At 42.6% G+C, this 24,359-nt stretch overlaps 2 protein-coding genes across 2 annotated transcripts; both read right to left on the bottom strand.

Annotated features, from left to right (window-relative positions):
* Nucleotides 1-271: 271 nt before the first annotated feature.
* On the bottom strand, nucleotides 272-7,124 carry xkr5a (XK related 5a). The gene is made up of 7 exons (XM_086060417.1): nucleotides 6,895-7,124; nucleotides 5,268-5,451; nucleotides 4,871-5,055; nucleotides 4,574-4,786; nucleotides 2,769-2,938; nucleotides 2,174-2,285; nucleotides 272-1,540 (listed from the first exon to the last, which is right to left on the bottom strand). The coding sequence occupies exons 1-7, from the start codon at nucleotides 7,025-7,027 to the stop codon at nucleotides 600-602; spliced, it is 1,938 nt and encodes a 645-aa protein (XP_085916543.1). The 5' UTR covers nucleotides 7,028-7,124; the 3' UTR covers nucleotides 272-599.
* Nucleotides 7,125-9,037: 1,913 nt separating this feature from the next.
* prdm1c (PR domain containing 1c, with ZNF domain) lies at nucleotides 9,038-23,383 on the bottom strand. The gene is made up of 7 exons (XM_086060976.1): nucleotides 23,169-23,383; nucleotides 19,456-19,713; nucleotides 17,088-17,207; nucleotides 15,408-15,660; nucleotides 11,272-12,236; nucleotides 11,066-11,194; nucleotides 9,038-9,913 (listed from the first exon to the last, which is right to left on the bottom strand). The coding sequence occupies exons 1-7, from the start codon at nucleotides 23,277-23,279 to the stop codon at nucleotides 9,353-9,355; spliced, it is 2,397 nt and encodes a 798-aa protein (XP_085917102.1). The 5' UTR covers nucleotides 23,280-23,383; the 3' UTR covers nucleotides 9,038-9,352.
* Between the last annotated feature and the right edge of the window lie 976 nt (nucleotides 23,384-24,359).

Raw genomic sequence — 24,359 nt, 5'->3', positions numbered from 1 at the left:
CAATTCTATAATTTAATCATTTGATTTGTCGCCCAGGTGACAACGTTTAACTTTGTAATGTGAAGGCTACGTGTAATGTAAGACCACAAAGCAGCTGGAGGGGAGGGAGATCACTTTTTACAGAGGTGGCAAATCCAGGTCCAGAAAATAAAAACCCTGCCACAGTTTGGCTTTAGCTAGTTCCCTAGCAGTAGCTAGCTAGCTAGCTAGCTAGTAGCTAGCTAGCGCCTGGGGCTAAAGCCAAACTGTGACAGGGTTTTTACTTTCTGGACTTGGATTTGCCACCTCTGAAGTCTATTTAAGGGAATATGGTAGTTCATAAATGAGTACAGCTTAGAGGTTTATTGAATGTGCGTCAATACACACCCTAATAGCTTATTACTGATTAAAGAAGCATCAAATGGCTCCATGTGTAAATTTAGCACTTGTGCAATATATTGCTATTTCTTTATAGATATATTAGAGTACCTCTTTATACAGCATTGTATAATTGCCTCACGTTGCTCAATTTTAGAGATGTCCTTTCACTTTAAAACAGAGAAGCTAAAAATGTAATGATGGATTCACTTGCTTGGATTCACCCTACATCCCTGAATCAGTCAGAAATGTTCATCTTCGTCTCTCCGGGACATTATGAGCTGCCTTCTGGGACCGGTAAGGTGAGGGACACTGGAGGGAGAGTCCAGCACTCCCGAGTCCAGTTTAGGGGTGGACGTGTAGCGCGGTCCAACCCGGCCGATGAGCCCTCGGATGTCCCTGTGAAGAGCCGGATCGCTTGGAATGGAATTCAGACGCACGCCCTGTTCCGAACCCCCAGTGTCCCGGTCCAAACGGGGGTTACTGGCGCTGCTGGGAGATTGGGGATCAGCGCTGAAGTACAAGGTTGAACTGGACTCCGTGGGGCAGAAATACGGCTCCGGACTGTCTCCAAATACAGACTTGCCCTCTGGCGAGCTGCGCTTGAAATCCGATGCGGGTGACTCCAGTGGGCTCTCCATCTCCAAACTGTCATCCTCTGCTTGTTCGAAGGAAGAGGGTTCGCTCACAGTCTGGAACTCGTCTTTACAGTCCGACAGGGGTGCCAAGCCTGGCCCCTGAGACTCGGACGTTGAGACGCCCTCGCAGTTGCCACCCGCTGAGCTGGTGATGCCTTCGCTGCTCTTAAACTCCTGGTTGCACTCCTCCAAGTCCAAAATGGCTGCTGCTCCGCCTGCCCCGTACGCTCGGTTGATCTTCCCCAGGTCGCCTGTCTTGAGGGCCAGCCGGATGAGAAGCCAATGATGGTGGTAGCAAGGACAGGAGCTGTTTGGCCTCCCTCCGCACGTGCTCGGATGCTCCAGCAGTGAACCAGCCACTCCGGAGAGGGAGAAGCTGCCGTGATTTTGTACCTCGCCAACCGGAAGACTTTTGTCCCCGAGAGAGAAGGAGGACTCCCCTCGTTCAATGCACGTGCTACTCATGTGATTGTGGTGGAGACCCTGCGCAATTTCTGTTGACTTGGGATGCAGGAACCGGTAGTAGACAACCAGGGAGGTAGCACCTGGGAACCATAGAAGCAGGAGATCAATCGGCATTTTTATCTGCACGTAATTTGGGCAATGTATACCCTTTTTGCACCAATGTCTTTGGTTCAGTTTGATTTGATTCTAAGTAAGGGTGCACCGATCGATTTATTGGTCCCAACTACGTGACCTGATTTCAACAGGAAATGACCCGGAAGTGGCATAATATCAACAGGAAGTGACCTGTTGTTGACAGGACGTGACCTGGAAATAGCCTAAAATCAACAGGAAGTGACCTGATTTAATTTCAATTTTGCTAACCCTTAATAAAAATAAAACAATCTTTGTCAGCCACTGTCCTCTTAGGTTTTTCATTTTTATTTGTGAAAGCTACTTCATGTAAATTTAAAACAACCTGTTTGTATTATTTCACAGATTTTTTTTCAATGTTTTCCCATTAAGCACTGAAGGTGTATTATGCTTGTTATGAAAAAATTATATCCGGAAAAATCGGGATCGGCAGGTCAGCCTTTTTAAAAGATCGGGGGTCAGTGATCGGTCGAAAAATTGTGATCGGTGCACTCCTAATTCTAACTTTGCTAAGGTGTGAACAGAACTGCTTGGTGGAAACAGGGATTTAGTGTCCATTGACATGAGTGCTTCAGACTCACCAAGGATAAAGCTACATAGGACAGTGATGGGGAGGGTCATATTGTCCCACGATGCTTCGCTAAGTAAGTCGGAGGCGGCCAGCAACAACGTGGTGTTCTCGATCAACATGAACTGAAAGAGGAAGGCAATGTCACATCATCATCGCATTGTTAAAGTAGCTCATATCATCAAAGAACTTGCGTATTTCTCCCACTGGTCGCTGAATCAGTGGAGGCTGGCGTTTGTGGTTCTCACTCTGCTTCATCTATTCTTCCTTCCTTCTTATAGTCCTTCCTCTGGTCTATTGAGTCTCCCTAATCTATTGGCATTTAGATGTTTCTGGGGTTGGTAAAATATTCTGGTTTTGTAACTCTGTGAGTGGTAGGTGATGTCTGCTTGGTGCTGGATTTCACTTTGTTTCAAGTTTCTTTCCTTTGATCCTTCCTCTGGTCCCCTGGCAACTGCACGACTCTGGTGGGACTCTGAAGTATCCGGTTGAGGTGAAGGGTTTGGGATTTTTACCAGGTTTCAGGTGAGTTAAAGAGCACTACTAATACTGAGTTCCCCCCCCCCCTCAAAAATTGCGTTTTCAAACGTAGCTTGGCTGTTTCTTACCGTATAAAAGCTGGCCATGCGGAAGCGCGACGGTCCATCTTTGACGTTGAGAAAGAGGAAGACGTGGACTAGCCCCAGGAGGCCGTTGAAGGCACGCCAACACCAGGGCCCGGTGCAGATGTCTGGTTGCTGTGATACCAGCCAGAAGGAGGCAGTCATCCAGTGAAAACCTGCAGGTCACGGTAAAAATACACAGGATGTGTGTGTGTTTTGTCAAGCTGGGCCAGATGAGTAGTGTAAAAGCTACCAGACAACTCCCACGCACGTCAGTACAGTTCTGTGATCCTAATCAAATTTTTTGCCTTTACAAAGATAATAATGTTCAGTTTTGGTTGACAATATCAATCATTACAGACCAATTGCATTGGTAAAGTTACAGTGTGTAATAGTTGACCACTAGATGGCGGCATATAATAGAATACTGCTGAAGCGCATGCATGTCGAAGCACGCAAACGACGGTGACTCAGAGAGACCAAACTCCACAAGAACTTCACAAGCCAATACCATTATTTGGCGTGAGCGAGGGAGCATCTCGGCGAGCGACAGCGACTTGGCAGCCGGGGACAATCCCGGCAAGTGACGCCGAATGACCGAACGAGCTGGAGTTAGCTGGAGCATGTAACAAGAGTCGCTAGTTGGAGTTAGCCATAGCAGCTAACAAGAGCAGCTAGTGGGAGTTAGCAAAGCCATAAGGTGGATAGAGCGGCTAACAAGAGCGGCAGAGGGCGACAAGTCTGAATCACGCGACTCAGTGACGACCCCCTGGAGGCCCCACCTGTGGAAGGTAAATGGCGGTCGATCCATTGGGTCGGACACTAGCTGTAAGCAGAGCTAACTACATTCGCAAAGTTGTCCTTTGGGCATCCGTAGCAGGAAGATGGCGGAGAAACATGTCACTCTTGTAAAGTAAGGCTCTTGGCATGTAATATAATTACTGATTACAAGACCTACGATTGTATAAAAAAAAAAAAAAGTACGTTGATGAGAGGACATATTTTTTTGCATATTATTGAAATCAATCGTTTTTTAAAAATGTATTTATGAATGAACGAATTATTAGTTCACCACTAGATGGCGCTAAATCTTATACACTTGAATGCCAAAATAAAAAATTGGCAATTAATCAACTTCAATCTATACTGACCAGAGGTCTGTCAGTCCGTCACTGACAGATGCCCGTTTTTTTTGCCGAATGCTGAACGACGGGAAACATTGAAAAACTGATGGAAACGGGTTTACGTCCAGCACTATCATCGCTGGAGCGTTCCCGGGAATGAAATTGGGCATTTGCCGCGCCTCTATCTCCGGAACGCAAGGAACGTCGGGGAGCGACGGGGCAGACACTGTTAGAAAGCTCATGCCGAGACGAATCCGGTGATGCCCGATATGACGTACGGTTCGGGAGATACGGCCGCCCAAAGACCTCCAGGAGACCGAAGATTTTCAAAAACGTATTCCACCAACGATGGTTCCTATCCCGGGTCAAAAACGGGCATTTGTCGGCCCTCTATCTCCGGAATGCAATGTCGTTTTCACTCTCTTCTTTTTCAACTTTCTTTCGTCTGCTTGTGCTACAAATGCATGAGATGTCGTAAGTAATGTGTTCTCGATGCCGATCGGCTGTTGCCGGCGCGACTCCGCCATTGCCAAAGAAGTAGTGGTGACAAACTGTAATTTAACGATGACGGAAGCATGCTTAAAACAATGATGACGGAGTGACGGAAGACGACCAATCGATTATTGAGTTCATCCCCTAATACATGAGTGTGCCAAAACAATTCTCATCCAAACAACTGATCCTCACCTGCCACTCCGCAGACCCACCAGCTAAACACACGGGCGAAAAACATGAGGCAGGTCACCCTGGCACCCAACATGCCCGCCCTCCATACCAGTTGGCAGAGCAGAGCCGCCGGAGGCATGGCGAGGTGGCCCGGCCGGATGAGACAGCAGGCGCGGCTGTACAGCACCAGGGCCCAGGAAACGGACAGCACGCATAGACCGCAACAGTAAGCCACTGTAAGGAAAACAGAAATCCAAAACAGAAATCATGCATTTCCTGTTTTGAGGTCATGACCATGGAGGCGTGCAACGTGCTCACCTGGGGACATGATGCCCACATCGGTGGACATGACGATATACGCTTGCAGGAGGCTCTGGGGCAAGGTGACCACCAGAGCCTCCAAGAGCCAAAGGGCGGCGGCGTCCGCCTGCAGCATGACGACAGCGCCGAGCTCTGCCACTGAGCCGTGCATGCGTGACACGTACCTCATGCAGTCCCATAGCCTACCAGCAGAGGGGGACAGAGACAGAGTTTAGATATCACTAGCTTTATAGGGACTCTTTGCATGACAGATGACGTATACGGTGTTATAATTTTTGCAATATAAAAGACGTTGACATCTCATGTGACTAGAAATTCAAAAGTTCCTCAAATATTTTCTGATGTTTTACTGGATACCCTTAACACGTGTCACATTTAGTTTCAGGGCTCTCACCGTTTGAAGATACCCAAGTGTAGAATGTGTACAGTCGAGAGGTACCATCGCCTATCGTCGCCGTCGTCGTAGTACCATTTGACACTCAGCAGCTGCACCGCAGTGCCCGGCAGGAAGAGCCCGAGCGTGAAACCGGCCCATCGGGTCTCATCATTCCAAAGGTAAAACCCTATACAGTAGATCACTGGAAAAGGAAAAAAAAATAGTCATAACTACCTAAAATTGATTAGAGATGGTATTCTACAATTCTTGCAAATGTTCTACTCTGTAATGTAAAAATAGTTGCACAAGTGTTCTGCTTGTCAAGGAGAACAGAGGGCTCCTTTTTGCCATGATTATTGTGATAAGAAGTTCCGTGAACAGACCGACCCCTTTGGAGCATTAGGTGTTGATGTTCAAGCTGGGTGCCATTGACAGAAGTCGCACTTCACATTCGTGCTACACTTTCACGCACTGTCCTTGGCCCATTGATTTGCTTCGTCAGGCAGTCAGCCATCATTTTCCGTGCGGGATCATTGTTGTTGTCATGTGATATCATGCTTATAGTGCCACTGCTCACGTAGTTTCATGTTTGTAAAACATGTTCTACAAACTACAGTATGACTGTAAAGTCAAGTTTGATTTAGTTTTTTAAAAATTATTATTAGTTATTGAGTTTAAATTTTACAGTATGACAGTTGCTAAGCTTTATCCATCTATCTATCTATCTGCTAGCTAGATAGTGAGCTAGCTAGCAAGCTATCTATCTATCTAAAATAGGTACACATATCATTATATTTAGATTAGTTTGAAAGAAATTACAATGTGTATGTAACTATCCATTTTCTATACCGCTTCTTTTCATTTGGGTCAGTGGTAGGCTGGCGCCTATCCCAGTTGCCTTTGGGCAAAAGACAGAGTACACTTTTAGCCCGTCGCAGCCAATTGCAGGGATCATGCTAGGTGCGTCAGAATACTGCCGCCACAAAACACATAGCCTACTTCAAACTCAAACTACCAATCCACCACGTCTACTGTACATTGCGCGAGGAGAGCGTTGTAGCGGGCTACCCTCTGAGCATCTGACACTTCCCGGCCGAGAATAACATCACCATGCTCGATTAACTTCCCTACAACGACAAACAATTCACACTCTTATTCACACCTTCTCTATCATCCTAACCTGCTTGTTATAACCCACACACGCGAGTGTGCGACAACCACTCAACCAAAACCAACCCATGTGTGTCTAATTGAGTGCAATTTTGTAGCTCTGTAGATAATTGATTTTGTATTACAATATTATGTGCTCTAAAGCCAACGACTGTATCAAACGGTACTATATGTTTAAAATTCCAACTGGGAGCTAAGCACCCCTAAAGGTCAGCTCCTACAGTCCTAGAATAGAACCTGCATCACGTTAGCATCGTCTGAATAGTGGTCCAATCAGCACCACCCTCGCTCCCTGCCTTCATTCATTGCAGCAAACATCAATACGTCATCAAAAAAATCAAGCATCCATCTGAGTCGAGTATGAAACGTGCTTCGGCTCCATGCACCCCTGAGCGTGCCGCGTATGAATGCCCCCGTTGCCCGTTGCCCGTTGCCCGTTGCCCGTTGCCCGTTGCCCGTTGCCCGTTGCACTTACGAGCGCTCTTCTCGGCCGCGATGACCAGCGCCGACGCGCCGAGAAGCGCCGCCTGGCACCAGGCGATCCAGCGCTCGCTCCGCCTGGCCGCCGACGGCCTCCTGCGGCCCACCGCCTCGGACGTGCTGATCATGGTGCCGGGCGGCGGCGGAGGCTCCGAAGCGGCGACATGATCCTGCGCATCCCCTTCGCCCTCCGTGCGTCCGTTCTTTTCTTCTCCCGCTGCTTGCCTGCTGTCAAAATAGATGACGTCACCGCGCACTTTTAAAGGGCCACGCTCACCCGACCGGCTCTTCCACTTGCGGGCACTTGACCTCCTCTCATCCTTCTCAACCAAAACTGCGTTTCTTAACCCCGTCAAATTCATGTTTATTTCGCATTTGCATTTTGTGCATTTTTTTTTTAAATCAACTGTGTGTGTGAATTTTATCCTTGTGCCTCAACACTGAGCTATCCTCAAATTACAATTTAAAGGGTGTCAGGTGGCCTATTGTCTGAGCAGGCTATCCAATGTTATGATGGAGGAGCACCTCCAATTCACTTACCCGGCAACATGATGGTAAATAAATACCATCTGCTTCTCCTAAGTAATACAATCAATCACTGGTCACAAAATTGGGTACACCTGCACAATATAATGAGATTCAGTGCAAGAGCTGCATCAAACAATTTGCATTTACTAATAACGGTCATTTTCAGTTTTACTTAGTTAGCAATGTGGTTATTATTGTAATGTGTACTGATAGTTGGTATGTTAGCCTCACATTTGTGAGAGTCTAGGTTCGATTTTTTGATTATTTGAATTTATTTATTGAATGTGTATTTCGAACACACTGTAAAAAAAAATTCAACAAAATTGCAATATGCATTGTATCGCATAGAGCAAGTAAAGGAGTGACAAGAATTAATATTTTAAGTCTACTCAGTTACCAATCCTAAAAGTGCCCAAGTTCATTATATATTCTAAATTGTACAAGCGCGCATGTAAGGATGATAGGTTGTTTGTCTATATTTGTCCTGCCTGCGGTTGCCTGGCAACTAATCCAGGTCCAATTACAACCAAATTAAACATTTCAGCTCACCCATGACCCTATGAGAACAAATGCTATGGAAAAGATGCAATAAATGGATAGATGGTAGTAGTCTGGGAAGGGCAAACATTTTTGTATTTTGAATCTGCATCTCATGATTTTCTGAATGTGTTTATTAAAAAAAATGTTTTAACCATTCTAGTTAGCCTTCAGTTGGACGATTTATATGACTGTATTATTTGTGCCCTGATAAACGTCATACATTGTCGGAAAAATAGACATGGCATCTGTAAAGCTGAATTTTTTTTACAATGGATTTTTAGATAAAAGGGCTGCAATCAGCATTTCAGCAAGGAAATATAATGCATATTAGGGGTGTCAGGCGATATTTAAAAAAAAATTGTTATTAATCGCATGACTTCAATAGTTAAGTCACGATGAATTACAAATTTTATATCTATTCTAAAAGTATAATATATTTTTTTAATAATTCATAAAATTGAGTTAAAATTAAAAAGATGTACTGTAACTGTCATTTTTCTGCCACTAGATGGCATAATTGCATATGTAAGACATTGGTGACAGCTCAGTGCATTTTTCATGCTATCTAATAAAAATACAAAATAAAATACAACTTGACCCCAGTCTCCACAAATATATGCATTATTATTAAATGTATTACTGCTAAATGTTGACGTGGACGTGTCTGCTGCGTTATGACTGGAATTCCCCCAGTAAAGGCTTTCCAAGTAAGGGGCGGTTAAAAGGAACTTTAAAATAACTCAAAATGAATGCACTAACTTTGACACCCCTAATGTATATATACATATATTTGTCCCAAAAACTTCCTCCTATCTTACCCCTAATTGATGCCTGGTCCTCATGCACCAAGCCGCTATGACATGACACAGTCTATGTCTGAAACTAAACTGCACAATCATGTTGAAAGCGAGTTGGGGAGGTAAAGCTTTGACACATTCTGTTGTAAATAAACCCCTGAGCCCATAACAGGAAGTTGATCTACAAGCCCCTTACGTCAGCATAGCTCGCTCACAAAAGGGCACCACTACATAAACAATGGAGGCTTCCTCTTCACAGTCATACCTCTGCTTTATTTGTATCTTTAATTAGAAGACATACAGTATAAACACACATCCATTCTCACTCTTACTGGTAGGAATAAAAAAAAGAAAAGAAAAGAATGTAATGACGTTTTTTGGGTGACTTGACAATACAGTGATGTCTAATGTCACACAATCCTGTTTGTATAAATCAATATGAACAATTTAATAAATTAGTAACTTTTTATACATTGAACCTGCGAAGTCTCAGGTCGTGCCGGTAATTCACGTGCAACAGTCGTTTATAGATGAGGCTTTACCTCAAATAGGGCAGTGCCAGAAAGCTGCTGAGTTGACCTGTAAGGATTACATGGCGGGATTAGCAAGATCGTCTTCAGGCTCTGACTCCCGCTTGATGCGGCTTGGATGCAGAGGTAGAGGAGGTCCAAGGTGGTGTTGTGAACCCTTCTTCGCCGATTCAAAGAGTTCAAAGGCCGCCACGGCGCCGTCCCGCTGTTTGGAGGTTCGAGTGTCCAACCTTTGTATGAGGTCGAGAACATCCCTCTTGTCCATCTTGGCCTCTGCCGACATGGCCTCGAGCTGCTCGGCCGCTTCGCTCACGTCGAACCTCTCGATCTCCGAGTTGACTTTGTAGAGTTCCTCGGAGGAGTGCTTGCTCGAAGGTGAGGGCGAGAGAGGGCAAAAGCCTTGGAGGTGCACCTGAAGGCTGCACTGGTGGAAGTACGCACAGGGGCAGCAGGGGCAGCGGTACGGACGTTCACCGGTGTGGAGGCGTTTATGGAGCTTCAGGTGGATGAACTGAGTGAAGCGGGCCGGGCACAGTTTGCACTGGTAAGGCCTCTCGCCCGAGTGCAACCTCTGGTGCGTCTTTAAATTACTGGTGCTGCTGAATCGCTTGTGGCATACCTGCGTCAAACAAGGAGAATGCCGCGAGGTTATTCCCTGGCCCAATTGTATCACTCAAACGACTTTTACATGCAGTCAACATTTGGATTAAGGCAACCTCTACTGTCAAAAGAGCCGTTTAGGACAAAGAAATAACAAAAAATCTTGTCTGGAGCCGCAAAACATTTGAGCATTGTGATGAACGAAACAGTGTGTTTGTGTTAGTCTAATTTACTGAGGGCCCAAGAGCTCATTAGAGCTTCACCATAACAGAAAAATATGCAACATCCAATTTTTGGGGATTTCTTTTCTTCTACCTTTCGTCTTCCATTTTTGGATTTATTTAAAAAAAAAATTGGGTAATTTTTCAAACATTTTTAGACTTCTGTCAAATTTCCGACATATGGTTTATTTGGACATTTTATGGCTATTATTTGACATTTGACAGTCTTTTTTGCTATCAATTTTCTGAAATTTTTGGCAATTTTGTGGACATTTTATGGTCATTTTCAAGATTTCTTCTTTTGTCTTTGGACATTTTATGGTTACTTTTTGGACATTTCTTTCCAGCCTTTTCTTAAATAAAATTTCGGACTTTTTTGTGGCAATTTTGTGCACAGTAAATTTGTAGATATCTTCTTTTGTTTTTGGACATTTTATAGTTACTTTTTAACTTTTTAACTGGAAACAAGTAAATATTTCTTTTTTAACTTAAACGCTTGATCTCAGGGTGTGGACCTTTGCAAGGCATCTTTGTCGCTGGCAGTGCCCAACGTTTCAAAGTGCGAATGCTTCACATGATATGATGAAAACCCGACCGAAATGTATCGGCACAAACATCCGAGTGTATACGTGTATTTTGCGTAAGTTTCAAAAGTTTTTGTTCTCGCAAATCTACCACTTTATAAACTCGCAAATTTACGAGTTTTTTTCTCTCGCAAATCAGCAACTTTATAAAGTGGAACATTTGTGAGATTTTTTTCTCGGAATATTGCCCCCGCCCTCTAAAAAATATACGTTGCCCTAATACGCCGTCGTAGTAACCCGGGGGTCTTATTTGGGTTTTTAAAAATGTTGGTTTTTGTGCGTCTTTACATGACCTTTCCTTTTTCGAAAGGGTTATTGACTGCATACATAAACGTAGCGATATTGAGGGCTGATTGAAAAACCTACCTTACACTCGTGGGGCTTCTCTCCAGTGTGAACCAGGTAGTGTTTCTGCAGGTGTGCCAACTGAGTAAAGTTCTTGTTGCAGGTTTGGCACATGAAGGGCCGCTCACCGCTGTGCACTCGCAGATGGACCTGAGGACACTCGTTCATGTTAACATCCTCCAAAACGACATTGTTGTTTTCTAATTTGTCATGCAAATTCATCATACCTTGAGATTTGACAACTGGCCAAAGACTTTCCTGCAGACGTTGCACTCGTACCGAATCTTTCCGTTCTGCCTGGTGAGCGGGTACGACAAGGTCTTGTATCCGATCATGTGTTCCTCTTGTTTGGCCTCCCTGATGGACGTTGCGTCCACGGTGCTGCCTTGCATTGCCGTAGTAGGTTTGGAGGGGTCGCGGTCCAACGAAGCCGCCGTACCCAGTGGTGGAGAGCATCCTCCGGGTGCGAGCGAGGGCTGCGTTCTAAATGGGGTTGTGACCACGGACGTGGCACTGGACGTGGACGGCAAAGGGACGTCTGCATCTCCACGATGCTCGGAAGGACTCTTGAGGTAGTTTGTTCTTTGGTATACGAGGTTCTTTTCATCTTTGGTCTCGCCAGTTGGAGACGGAATGAGGTCTTTGGTGTTTGATAGTGCAAGTGTTAAGTTCTTGTGTTCTGGATGGAGGAGGCTTGCATAGCTATCAAAAGGCAGTAAATGAGCGGAAAGTGTCAGGTAGGGTTTTAGTCGATCGGCGTAGCACAAATAGCTGTGAGGTAGAATGCTGTCGGGGCAAGGTGAGTAGTGGGGTAGGAGATAGGGAGCGGGCCTCAAGGCGGGATAAACTCCATCCGGTACTGAGGGTTCTGGATACGATTTGGCTAGGACGTGGCTTGGGATGTGCTGGAAGCTGAAGTGCAAACGAGACGGAATGTGGCTACTTAAAGTTGGCTGTTTGGCAGCCGGAGGACTACAAGACGGTAGAAGGGGCAGAGCTGCATATCTGTGGACAGGTTCGGAATGGGACTGAATGGGGTAGACGGTGGGGAAAACTGAGAGGTTATCCTGAGATGAAGAAGCGTCCATTTGTCGGTGAAGGCTAGCGAGGGGTTTTGGGGGCTCTTCTCGGAGGATCTCAGTCATGCTGTGGCCTCGTTTCTCCGTTGTCTTCTTCTGTGATTGTCGACGCTCTGTTGACAAAAGAAACAAAGTTCAGGACCTAAAACTTAAAACATTATTTTTTTCTCGACACTGATATGACAATGTAAGCCTACATTCCACTAAACGTCAGTTTGCGTTATACTGTTTTCACCCCAGTCCTGTAGGTGGCGGTAGTGGGTGCCAACATAGAAAGCCTTAAAGCTTTTTCACGAGACCCTAACAAATGGACTATAACGGCAGGTAAATATAATCAAATTCTTACATTTGCACCTTTGACAAGAACTAATGAACTAACAAAGGAGTAGAATGAAGGAAAAATCATGAGGAAAAAGCTGTAAAAATAACGCGAATAAATTCCAATATTCTTCAAGAGCAAATTCCAATAATTGATTTCAATTAGTTACAATATTATGATTTTGTTAATTTATTATTGTAAAATCCCGCATTTTGTCCTTATATAACAACGATGACGTGAAAATATATATCTAACTTAATATTATGGCAGTCCCTCTCAAATAGGGGCCACAGTGTAATGCCAGAGAAGTGGTGTGTGACCCCATGGAATGTGTTTTTCCCCCTCTGTAACATAATAAAGTGTAATTGCACATCCACTACAGTAGGTGGCAGTAGCACTCTCTGACTAGGAGTATTAGCTTCTCTACATAGGTGTACTTAACAATTTCATAGACAATATTATATTATAATTTAGGGGTGTCAAATTTAGTGCGTTAATTTTGAGTTTATTTAAAGTTCCTTTAACGCCACAAAATTTTTTAACTGACGATTAATGACCGCTCCTTACTTGGAAAGCCTGTACTGGGGAAATTCCAGTCGCAAAGCAGCAGACACGTCCACATCAAAATTTGGCAGTAATACATTTAATAATAATGCATATATTTGTGGAGACTGGGGTCAAGTTGTATTTGACAATTTTAAAAATTTGCAGAATTTCACAAGTTACGTCATGTTAAAGATTCGATAGCTCTTAATATGAAAAAAAATTGCACTGAGCTGTCACCAACGTCTTACAAATGCAATTGTGCAGAAAAATTACCTCAATACAAATCAATATCACACTTTTTAATTTTAACTCAATATAATGAAATAAAAAATTTGTGTATCAATGATTAAAAGATGCAGCCATATTTCTAGTAGTTAAAAAAAAAATCCACTTCTATGTTAACAAGAGTATGAAAATTTTGAAAACAATTATTTTATTGTACATTCAGAAGAGATATAAAATTTGAGATTAATTGAAGTAATTGCAATTAATTACGATTAAAAAAATTAATCGACTATCATATTGTATTATAATTATTTTCTTCTTACTGGGGCTTTAACAAAAAATATATATTTTGAAGCACTGTATTACGGCCACACTGAAACAATCTGAAAAGTTGTAACAATATATGAATAAAGTCATAATATTCCAAGAAAATTTTCTATAATTTATTCTTGAAAATTAAAGCTTTTTTCCCCCCTCACGGTACTGTGATTTTAGAAGTTGAATTAAATGTTATTATTATTATTATTATTATTATCATTATTATTATTATTATTATAACCAACTGAGCATTAGGGCCAAACTGGAAAAAAAAGTTAAAATGATGAGCTTTTTTTTTTAACTTATAAGAATAAATTCACAATTACAATAAATAAAAGTAATATCTTAATTCTCGTACATTTACATGTAAAAAAGTATTAATCCCAAATAAATGTTTCCTGTGTATTATTTATTTATTTATGAATCTAAACCAAAATACCCATTCCATGTCAACACATTATGAGGTCATGAGCACAGCTATGCTAACCACTTAACCTAAGCCTGCACGCGTCACCCCTTCTCCCTTAACATATTTAGGCCACAAAAACACACAGTGCAACCCTTATCTACTATTTCCCCCTGCTCGACCCCCTCCCCGCCTCCAACCCTGGGCAAACAAACAGCCGACACTCAGAGAGACATCAGTCTGTCAGCGGGTCGGCCTGTCAGGAAGTTCAAGTAGTCACTGGAGCGCTTCCTACTTCTCCTCCTCCTTAAGAGCCAAATAAATAAGAAGAGTCGTGCCAGAATGCTGCTCAGGCGACCCGACAGTCATCTATTTGAGCATTTTGGTGTGCGGCTGCCTTTCACTCTGGAAGCATGTGCACTCTTTTGTGTTTGTGAATGGGGAGGCGCATGCTTTGTGTGGCAACAAGCTGACAGCTGTGTTTCCGTGCGGCGTTCAAGAAGGAACTGACACAAGACCAGAAATTGGTCTCGTCTTACCTACGAGGACTACGGCGACACCTGGGACCGGTGCCTCCATTCAGGGGTTCTACTCTCTTTTGTGTCCCCAGCTAACAAAAGGCCAGTGGGTGTGACCGAGCCGCCTCTCAAACTCCCGCACGAAGGGCGTGTCAGTCGGCCACTTGTTTGATTGCGAGTATCTTCCCTCAGTGGCAAAGCGTGGACACTAAAATAGTTCAACTATTCCCAGTATTCACGCCATGACCGCTTCAATTTTTTAATTCCCAAAATACACGCCTTACCCACAATTCCCGATTTTGTACCTTACTTTTCCCCATTCATTCTTAATGGGAGATTCAACATTACCATCTATTTCCGCCTTTTTCATCCGATTCACTCCGTTCCAATTTCAATATATTGCACCAATTCACGGCATGAGCGCTTCAATTTTTTTCAGTTCCAAAATTCACGCCTTACCCACAATTCCCTGTTTTGTACCCTAATACTCCAACATGACCTATCTACAGCCTTTTAAAGTAACGTACACAACATTTAACTCATTCATTTCACTTTAGGGATGAATTTGAGATCTATTCCCTACTTGATTCTTCACACCTTTCTTCGTACCCTTTCAGTTTTTTCCACCACAACTTCTACATTTATTCACTGATTCACGCCGTTCCAACTTTCTCACAAGTTTTCATTCAACCTTACAGCCTTCCAACGCAATTTCTACAAAAATTGCATTTTCTAGTGAGCTATAAATTGCTATTGTTTTGGCACAGTTACACTGCATCGTGCTTTATAAAGTGATGTCGCCACCTACTGACCTGGCATGCATATTATAGCGATTTGAGTCATTTCCCCCCCCCCCATATTTATCTAAGTATTTTGTCCTTTACATGAAAAAAAAAAAGGTCTAGGAAAAAGCACTAAATTCTAAACAAACGTTCAATTAACAGCCACTTACCAGCACAGTCCATAGCAAGCTGCCCCAGGGGCGGGTAGTTACAACGCCGGGCTAGTTCCGAGCAGTACCACACCAGCAGCTCCTGGCCAGGAAGAAGGGGCTTAATGGTGTAGAAGTAGATGTCCAGACCACTCTGGCACGCAATCAAGTTCTGCTCGTCGATGCCGCAGGCCGGATTTACGTATCGCATCCAGTTGCTCTTCTCTTCATTCAGACCGTCCAGGATGTGGTGTAAGGTCCCATGGGAGAAGACCTGCAACGGGGACGATCACACACACACAATCACGCTGATGACGAATCAGCTTTATGACGCGCTCCTAACCCGAAAGTCACAGGCCGCCTGATGCTTTTATGGTAAATGCGATAGAATCTCTCTGAGATAGGCGCCGCGAGTCTTAATGGTGAAAAAGTAACAGAGGAAGTTTACTTAATGAGTACAGTGCTGTTTACACACTCATTCGCTTCATCATGGATGAATCATCAATTTTATTGGCTTTTCGGAAATTCACAGTCATCTTCACATTTCGCCCCTCACAAAAAAAAATACTTCAAGTCAACAATGAACTTTATTGTAACGATTTACTTTAAATAGTCCTTCAGACTAAATTCACCCACTTTTGCTCTACTATATAAAAATTCAGGACGAGGAAAATTACAGGCTAAAAAGTACACTCTAAAATGGTTGGGTCAAAAATGGATCGACCCAACTATTAGTTATTAAACAAATTAAATTAATACAATTATTAAAGAAAAATCATGAAAAAAATTATTCCACAAAGCAACCTTTTTTTTTTGGGCTTGTTTTGTGGGTTATTCATTTAACCCAACTTTTTGGCTTAATTGAAAATCCCTGGGTAAAGAAAATGGAAGTTATTTAATCCAAAATGTTGGGTCAAATTAAATAATAACCCACAAAGGTTATTTATTTGACTCAACTTTCTGGGTAAATTGAATAACCCAATTGAATTGGGTGGGAAAAAAAGACCAATTTTTTTTTGAATTATCTAACCCAAAAAGTTGGGTAAAATTAATAACCCACAAAGCAACCCAATTTTGGTAATTTGCTCCAACTTTTTGGGTTTAATTGAATAACCCGAAAAGTTGGGGTTGTCCCTTTTTGACCCAATTTAGGTTATTGTTGACCCAACTGCTTTTTGAGTGTGCGCCTGGGTACTTGTCGTATTTTAGCAGATCTTCGATCACTATATTAAAGGTGTGTAAGCATACTTGTTGACAAAGCACTCAAATAAACTCCTCTGGTTTCACTTGCAACTTCTGCAGATGCGTTGGAAACGTGAGAGAGTGTCATGACATTTGTCCAAATGCCGCTTATTTGGAAGGTGACGGTTCTCAGGCTCAAAAGCCACTTCCTTTTGCCGCGTCAGTGTGCAAGCGTTCGCTTATGCTGGAAAAGCGTGTTCATTTTCGTACGCCGTATTTACTGGCAGAGACGAACGAGTGCAGGCGAGGGGAGAAGCGCTGCGTCACTGAAACCGAACAGCCGTGCGCTCATGTGGCCACGTATGGCGTTTATTGACACCCCGGTGATGTCAAACTTCACAGGAGGCAAAAACCACAACGGCTAACCAGTCCTGCAGCACGGCCGCATCGACGTCTTAGACGGAGCGAGAGGATGTGAATGGTTTTCATATCAAAACATGCGCTCGCTCGCTCGCTCACCCTCCAAAAATACTTTCTATTGGCATCTTTCAGCAGCGTTTCGTTGGCGTATCTTTCCCCCACTAGAGGCCCAAAGCGTGTCCCCTTTGGTATCAACTCCTTGCTGGTCACTCCAAGCACCTGTCCAAAGACAGAAGAAGAGTCAACAATCACGTAGTTTACAAATGGAAGGCCTAGGCAAATGTCCAGATGATTTAAAGAGCCTAATTAAAGGGATAATGTGGGATTATTTACCCCCTTAGAAGCACTTTCAAATGCAGACATTAGTTGAGCAACTGCTATGGCTAAAGCGGTTATGAGATTTTTTGGTATGCAAAGGAAATTTCCTTGCGACACGAAAATCCATTATAACTTTTTTTTTGATGTTCACTGACAGTTCTTGTTACAAGGAAATGTACAAAATATCCTTGCGACAAGGAAAGGAAGGAACAATTTGAAAACAGAAAATTTTTGCTTTAAGGAATTCAAGGAAATTTTGCGACAAGGTAAACAATCAATACTGTTGGTGAGCGTCTTTGCGATCTTGAACAAATGCCAATAGTTTTAATGGTCACTGACAGTTTTGTTGCAAGGAAAGGAAGAAAAACTGTTGGCAAAAGTCTGGCAAACCGTGACAGTTTTTGTTGTCACAAGAAAAGGAAGGAACATTTTGAAAACAGAAAATTCGTGCAAGGATTCTTGAAAGGAAATTGATATTGAATGTTCAGAATATCCTTGCCACAAGAAAAAACATTCAAACTGTTGGCGAACGTCTTCACAATCTTGAACGAATACAACTGACAGTTTTTCTTGTCGCAAAGAATTTTTAAGCATAGGAAATGAAGAAAAATTTGCGTCAACATTTTTAACGGTCGCCGGCAGTTTTTCTTGTCCAACAACCATTAAAACTGTTGGCGAACATCTGACGGATGTTTTGCGAACGTTTGCGACCTTGAATGACCGCTGGCGACATTTTCTCCCTTCGCCCCTCAGTGGGATATGAGCTTTAAACAACCTTCCAGGAAGACAGAGTGATTAAGTTTATTGTTCTCCTCCGCTTACTCATGCTGAATATTTCAAAAGCCGATCGTCCCATGTTGTCTTCCCCTGGCATTAAAATTTCACCGCTACTCACGTTCTGTCACATCCAGGTGTGAAACGCACCGCTCTCGCGCCTCCAGGGTGGGAAAGAGAGGATAAAGTATCATGGGCATCCCCCCCTCGACTCTAGTCAGCGGCACCTTGAGCCAGGCGTTCAAACCCTTGTAAGGCAGCTCCGTGACGGTTCTCTTGTGTCATGGGTGGCTGTAACAGATCCTACTCTTTGGTGTCAGCCAGACCCCAGACAGACTTTACTCCAGGGTCAACGTTGTATTTGAGCATCTTGACTGCTTCCTCTGATCTCGTCTCGCAAAGACACGTCTCTCTCCATGCATCATCCACGGGGTTAATATTTTACTGTCTGTCTTACTATCTACACTCTAAACACAGTTGGGTCAAAAGTAACCCAATTATGGATATATAGACCGATCCACTTTCGATCAGTCAATTTGACCTAACTTTGAGTCAATAAATGGGTATTTTAGTGTAAACAACTCGTAAATATTGGTCAGATATTTTACTTGGGTAAAAAAATTGGGTCATTTTGTATAAACAACTCGGAAAGTTGGGTCAAATTGATCCCCCATAAAGTGAATCGGTCCATTTTTGGTCCATAATTGGGTTACTTTTGACCCAACTGTTTTTAGAGTGTTTAACGCCATTGCAGGATATATTACGCTCTAAAAAACAGTTGGATGAAAAATAACCCAACTATGGGTCAAAAATTGACTGATCTTCTACTTGGGTCAATTTGACCCAACTTTCTGGGGTTTTTTTATACAAAATGACACAATTGTTTGACCCAAGTAAAGGATCTGACCAATATTTGTGAGTTGTTTTACATTAAAAGACTCATTTATTGACTCAAAGTTGGGTCAAATATACCCAAGTAGATGATCCGTCCATTTTTGCCCCATAGTTGGGTTACTTTTTTAGAGTGCACCTTACAACATGCTTGTAAATTCAACCTTAAGCCTAATGTGGCTGACCTATAAGGTGGGTTCCTGAACTTCCTGGTGTCTCTACTTTGTGCTTTACGGTGTAATTGAGCGCTAGAACAAAAGGGCTGAGAATCTGAGGTAGCTACTAATCACAGAGACCTCAGGCTATGTGCTGAGGGGCGCTCGGCAAATTGTCTCAGGCTTTGCCTCGACATAGCAAAGGCTGAAATTAGACAACAGCGCGTCAAGTACTTCCCGCATGGTGATTGATGAATGGATGCAGGAGTGACGCAAGGTAGCGCAAAACATGTCAGGATATGACTGCGTGACGAACCCAACCGCCTTACCTGTGCTGAGTTCAGGCGGCGTTTCAGGGCCAGGTTCCTGGGCAAGGACCTCTCGGCTCGTGTTTTGCTGCAGTTTTTGGACGCTTCTTCCAGAGGTTGGTCCTTTACGATGTACGTGCACTTCTCCTCAAAGTCGGCCTCGCTCCACGACGTCATGCCCGGGTCCACGGACTCTGCCGTTGAAACCGCCATGACCTCTGTCCTGTGCGGTGACCCTTCAGAGGTTAACATGACTGTGCTGCACTCAGAGGACGAGGCCTGGAGGGAGCAAGATGTTAACAAGGTTATTTCCCAAGTGTCCCGTTGTGGAAGTGGGCTACAATTGTGACGTCAAATATGTGCTATTGTGACGATGTCGTGCAATTTCCAGTAACAATTAAACACAAACATAACAGTCATGCTGTAGCAGAGATAAAAAACGCTGATACGATATCCTAAAAGTCATCTCCAAAAGCTTTGGACAATACAAAACAAACAAGCTTTTATTATATGTGACCTACAAAAATTATTACTGGGCGATCTTGTAAAAAAAAATCCTATTACATTGTCAAGTGCCTTACTTTGTTTACACAGATCAAGTAAAACATACACTTGCACTAACAAACAATCAGGCATGAATATGATAGATTATTTTTCTGTAATTATCTAGTAATTACTGTGTAACTACAACTGTAAAGTTTTAATTGAAAATCTAAGTTGAAAAGCTTGTCAATGTAAATATTAGTTAGTATTTTAGCTACATTTACAATTGTTTCAAATTATGTTCTGGAGTGACACTTTCTGCAGCGGGTGATGACAGGTACAACAGATACTGGTGATTGATTCATTCCTAGTTTATCTCTTTGAAAGCCAAAATCTCGAGGGAAAAAAAAAAGACATCGAAACAAGCCAAAGTAATGCAATGTAAGCATTCACAACATACATTTTGGTAATCATCTAGTAATTACTGTGTAACCACAACTGCAATGTTTTAATTAAAAATCTTAAGTTGATAACATTCTTTAGTAAGCTTATTAATGTAGATGTTAGTACATTGTTTTCTGTAATTATCTAGTAGTTACTGTGTAAATACAACTGTAAAGTTTTAATTGAAAATCTAAGTTGAAAAGCTTATCAATGTAGACATTAGTTAGTATTTTAGCTCCATTTACAATTGTTTCAAATTATGTACTTTTTGCAGATACTGGTGATTGATTCATTACTAGTTTCTCTCCTTGAAAGCCAAAATCTCGAGGAAAACAAAGACATTAAAACAAGCCAAAGTAATGCAATGTAAACATTCACAAAATCAATTCTATAAATAAACATGGATTACGAGGCCGACCAATGCCATATAGACTACTGAAGTTGATGACCCTTGGGCCACTACTGTAACAAAAGTACGATACTCCTTATAACAAGCACGTGTAATAACAAGCTGTTATTTTTACGGTCAAATGTCTTCATACTGTCGCTATAAACAGTGAAGCAACAGGAGGCCCGTCACAAGATGCTACGAAGCTAAAATTACAGTGAGGAGGCAGCAGCTACTTACTTTCCCAGCCTCGGCTACTACCGGACAAACAAACTTCAAAGCGGAGCCCTCACGCTCGCTGCCCCTCTGCCCCCGCTGTCCCATACATCCTGTGAAAATCCCAGTCACAAACCCTGGAGCTGTGAGGGAGGTTCCTGTGCGCGTCATCCCCCCCCCCCCCCCCGCAGCAACTCCACTTTCACAAGGAAGCCAGCCAACGTTCTCACTGAATCAAGCAGACTTCCTCTCGTCCAAATGAGTCTCTGTTCTTCTCTTCCTCACTCGTGTACTGTCTCTCCCAACAGTTCACATGAAGATTGTAGACAGATAGCTCACCCGCAACCCCCCCAACCCCCCCAACCCCACCCGGCAAAGCTGCGACTGATGGGATGAAACAGTGAAGACAGAAGAAGCTTTGATTAAAAAAAAAACAATGCTGGGATATGCCCTCTCAGAACGGCTTCCTCTTCAGGCTCCTCAGGTTGCCGCTCAGATGGTGATAAGATAGCAAACAGTTAAATGTGACCAAGCAGACGTGGTGGACAAAAAAAAGAATAATCCTGGACTGATTAGTCTGAATTTTGAATGGGCGTGTGGGGGAGAAGTGTGTCAAATGGTACTTTTAAGCATGCTTTCTGAAACTTTTATGAGGCTCAAGATCCAAATTAGAAAAGTTTCATTTAACGTTACACTCAACAAACACAAATTTGTTTCGACCCTAGACACATTTCCAGTTATTCCGCTTAGGCTGAACTGCTACGTTTGACACTAAATTTGCTGCGATTCGAAATTTGAATCGCACGGGAATTTCGTCGGAATGTTGCAGGTGCAATCGGGGCTGAACTGGCACCAAAAAAATAAAAAATAAAAATCGGTCCTGACATTTTGATTTTCTTTGACCAACCTGACTCCTGATATAAATATAAATATAAATATAAATATAAATATAAATATAAATATAAATATAAATATAAATATAAATATAAATATAAATATAAATATTTGGCTTTTCTTTTCTGAATTATTTGACTTTCTTGTGTCTTGTGCCATTAACAGCCCAAATAATCTATTTAATAACAACAACAAAATAATCAATATAATTCCAAATGTTCCCATGTTTTTAATACATTTGGCCTCTACTGTACTTCATAGACCATATTTCTTAAATTAAGGATCTTACTCTAAGGCTGTCAAGTTATACACTCTAAAAACAGTTGGGTCAAAAATAACCCAACAAAGGGTAAAAAATGGACCGATCATCTATTTGACCCAACTTTGAATAAAAAAAATTGGTCTTTTAGTGTAAAACAACTCATAAATATTGGTCAGATTCTTTACTTGGGTCAAAAAATTGGGTCATTTTGTATCAAACAACCCAGAAAGTTCGGTCAAATTGACCCAACTTTGAGTCAAAAAATGGGTCTTTTAGCGTAAAGCAACTTATAAATATTGGTCAGATTCTTTACTTGAGTCAAAAAATTGGGTCATTTTGTATAAAACAACCCAAAAAAAAGGTTGATCCATAAAGTGGATCGGTCCATTTTTGATCCATAATTGGGTTACTTTTGACCCAACTGTTTTTAGAGTGTATGATTTGTCCCAGTTAGTCAGTGAAGAAGGAGGTGGAGGAGAAATACGTTTTAAAAAGCATATAGTACTTATTCAACCCTGGTTCAAATTACAGTTAAGTTAAAAGTAAGGATAAAAAAAAAAACCCAGTAAACTTACACAAGCAACTTGAATTTATAGCAACAAATCTGAATCCATAACATTGTCAACAGAAAGCGTCATTGTACTCAAATAACTCCAATTAAAAAGTTACCCACTGCACTCCGCTACAGTAACGCAACACTTTGACACAAACAAACGAGGACGCCTCTGAATAATAAACAGCAAACGTTGTTAACTTTTCACCCCGCTTTTGCTGTCAAAATGCGCGCGCCTCGGAATGAGTGTCACAAGACTGACAGCTCACTCCGAAACCATGGATGCCAGTGTTGACACGGCAGAAAGCATATTGTGAAAATCAAGACATGAGTCAAAGGCACGCAGCTGTGACCTCGCAAGTAACGTCATGAAGACGCCCTTTGTCTCCATATGCGCGGCTTGGCGTGATGCAAAACTGTCAAAGGAAGTAAGGGGGTGAGTCCGCCGGAGAAAAAAAATTGCCATTCGTTGGAAAAGGATGTAAGGCACTTACTGTGAAGCCTTGAGAGGAGCCACACATAAGTGAGGCTGTGTGGAGAGCTTGAACGTGTGTGAGCAACCAGTGGCTCTCGTCCCTCTCTAAATCTCTCTCTCTCTCTGTCATTCACTCTCGCTCGCTCTCTCTCTCTCTCTCTGTGTTTCAGGCAGCCTTCTATCTACCTGTTTGTGAGTGACTACAAGGCAACCTCCTCCCCTTTGGCCCCACGGCTCCTCCTTGCAGTGTGTCACTCTCTTGCCCCAAGGCGTGAGCCTTTCTCTAAAGGTGGGGGCTGTCACACAGCTATGTCCGGATCAGACAAATACGTCTTCATTCTTCCAAACATCTACTTGCATCCGTCTCGGGCTTTGTGTTTGCAAGCGAAGGCTGCTAATAGGGGGTGACATCATTTTGACCGTGCGAAAGCAGGGACCGGGCAGGAAAGCATAACACGGCAAATACGGCAGAACACTACCTTGTTTCATGGGCCAAGAAGGCTAATCTATAAGATTCACGATCTGAGCTTTGTTTCTTCTTTCAGTCGCGAACAGTCATAGACTGAAACGTGAACAACGGAACGGTCCATATAAGTGCAATTGATTGATCTGCTGTGGACATTGTTCTCCAGATTCTCTTCTGGAGATTTTCTACAAAATTCTCTCTCAGACTGATTAGCTTGAGTCTATTGAAAATATTTGGCTAGGAACGTTTTGTGATATGGAGTCGATTACCGCTTGTCCCTGTTCAATTGGAAGCAAAGTGAATCACAAGACATGAGGACGTTTAACGGCTGTAATGTATACGGCAAGTCTGGAGTGGCGCTGTTTTGCGCAGCCACAGGGAGTTCATGGAAAGCGTAGAAGAAGAATCAGCGAAGAAGACGAACCACTGATCAAGACGGTTGAAGCCGCGTGGCCGCCATATTACTCCTCCCAAGCATAATTTCTCGGCATACATTGACAGTATCGAAATATATATATATATATATATATATATATATATATATATATATATATATATATATATATATATATCCTAGCCTACGAGCTGTACATGTCTAATCTGTACGTATTCGTATCGTTTATACCAGGGATAGGCAAGTTCCTAGAGAGCCGCAGTCCTGCATGTTTTTGATGTCTCCCTCCTCCAACACAGCTAAGAGGCTCCTGCAGAACGTAATGATGAGCCGATGATTTGAAACACCTG

Source organism: Leptonotus elevatus, chromosome 18 (genome assembly GCF_054856555.1).
Source record: "Leptonotus elevatus isolate MCC_2025b chromosome 18, RoL_Lele_1.0, whole genome shotgun sequence".
NCBI classification, from domain to species: Eukaryota; Metazoa; Chordata; class Actinopteri; order Syngnathiformes; family Syngnathidae; genus Leptonotus; species Leptonotus elevatus.
This window is presented reverse-complemented; position numbering and strand designations above follow the sequence as displayed.

Excerpts from the sequence above, each read along its gene's own strand:
- xkr5a (XM_086060417.1), bottom strand. The coding sequence starts at position 7,027 with ATGATCAGCACGTCCGAGGCGGTGGGCCGCAGGAGGCCGTCGGCGGCC. Across the intron at positions 5,452-6,894 it reads CGCGGCCGAGAAGAGCGCTC|TGATCTACTGTATAGGGTTT; the intron begins GTAAGTGCAACG and ends TTCCTTTTCCAG. Across the intron at positions 1,541-2,173 it reads CCTATGTAGCTTTATCCTTG|GTGCTACCTCCCTGGTTGTC; the intron begins GTGAGTCTGAAG and ends TATGGTTCCCAG.
- prdm1c (XM_086060976.1), bottom strand. The coding sequence starts at position 23,279 with ATGACAGAGAGAGAGAGAGATTTAGAGAGGGACGAGAGCCACTGGTTG. Across the intron at positions 11,195-11,271 it reads GCCAGTTGTCAAATCTCAAG|GTCCATCTGCGAGTGCACAG; the intron begins GTATGATGAATT and ends GAGTGTCCTCAG. Across the intron at positions 9,914-11,065 it reads AGAAGCCCCACGAGTGTAAG|GTATGCCACAAGCGATTCAG; the intron begins GTAGGTTTTTCA and ends TGTTTGACGCAG.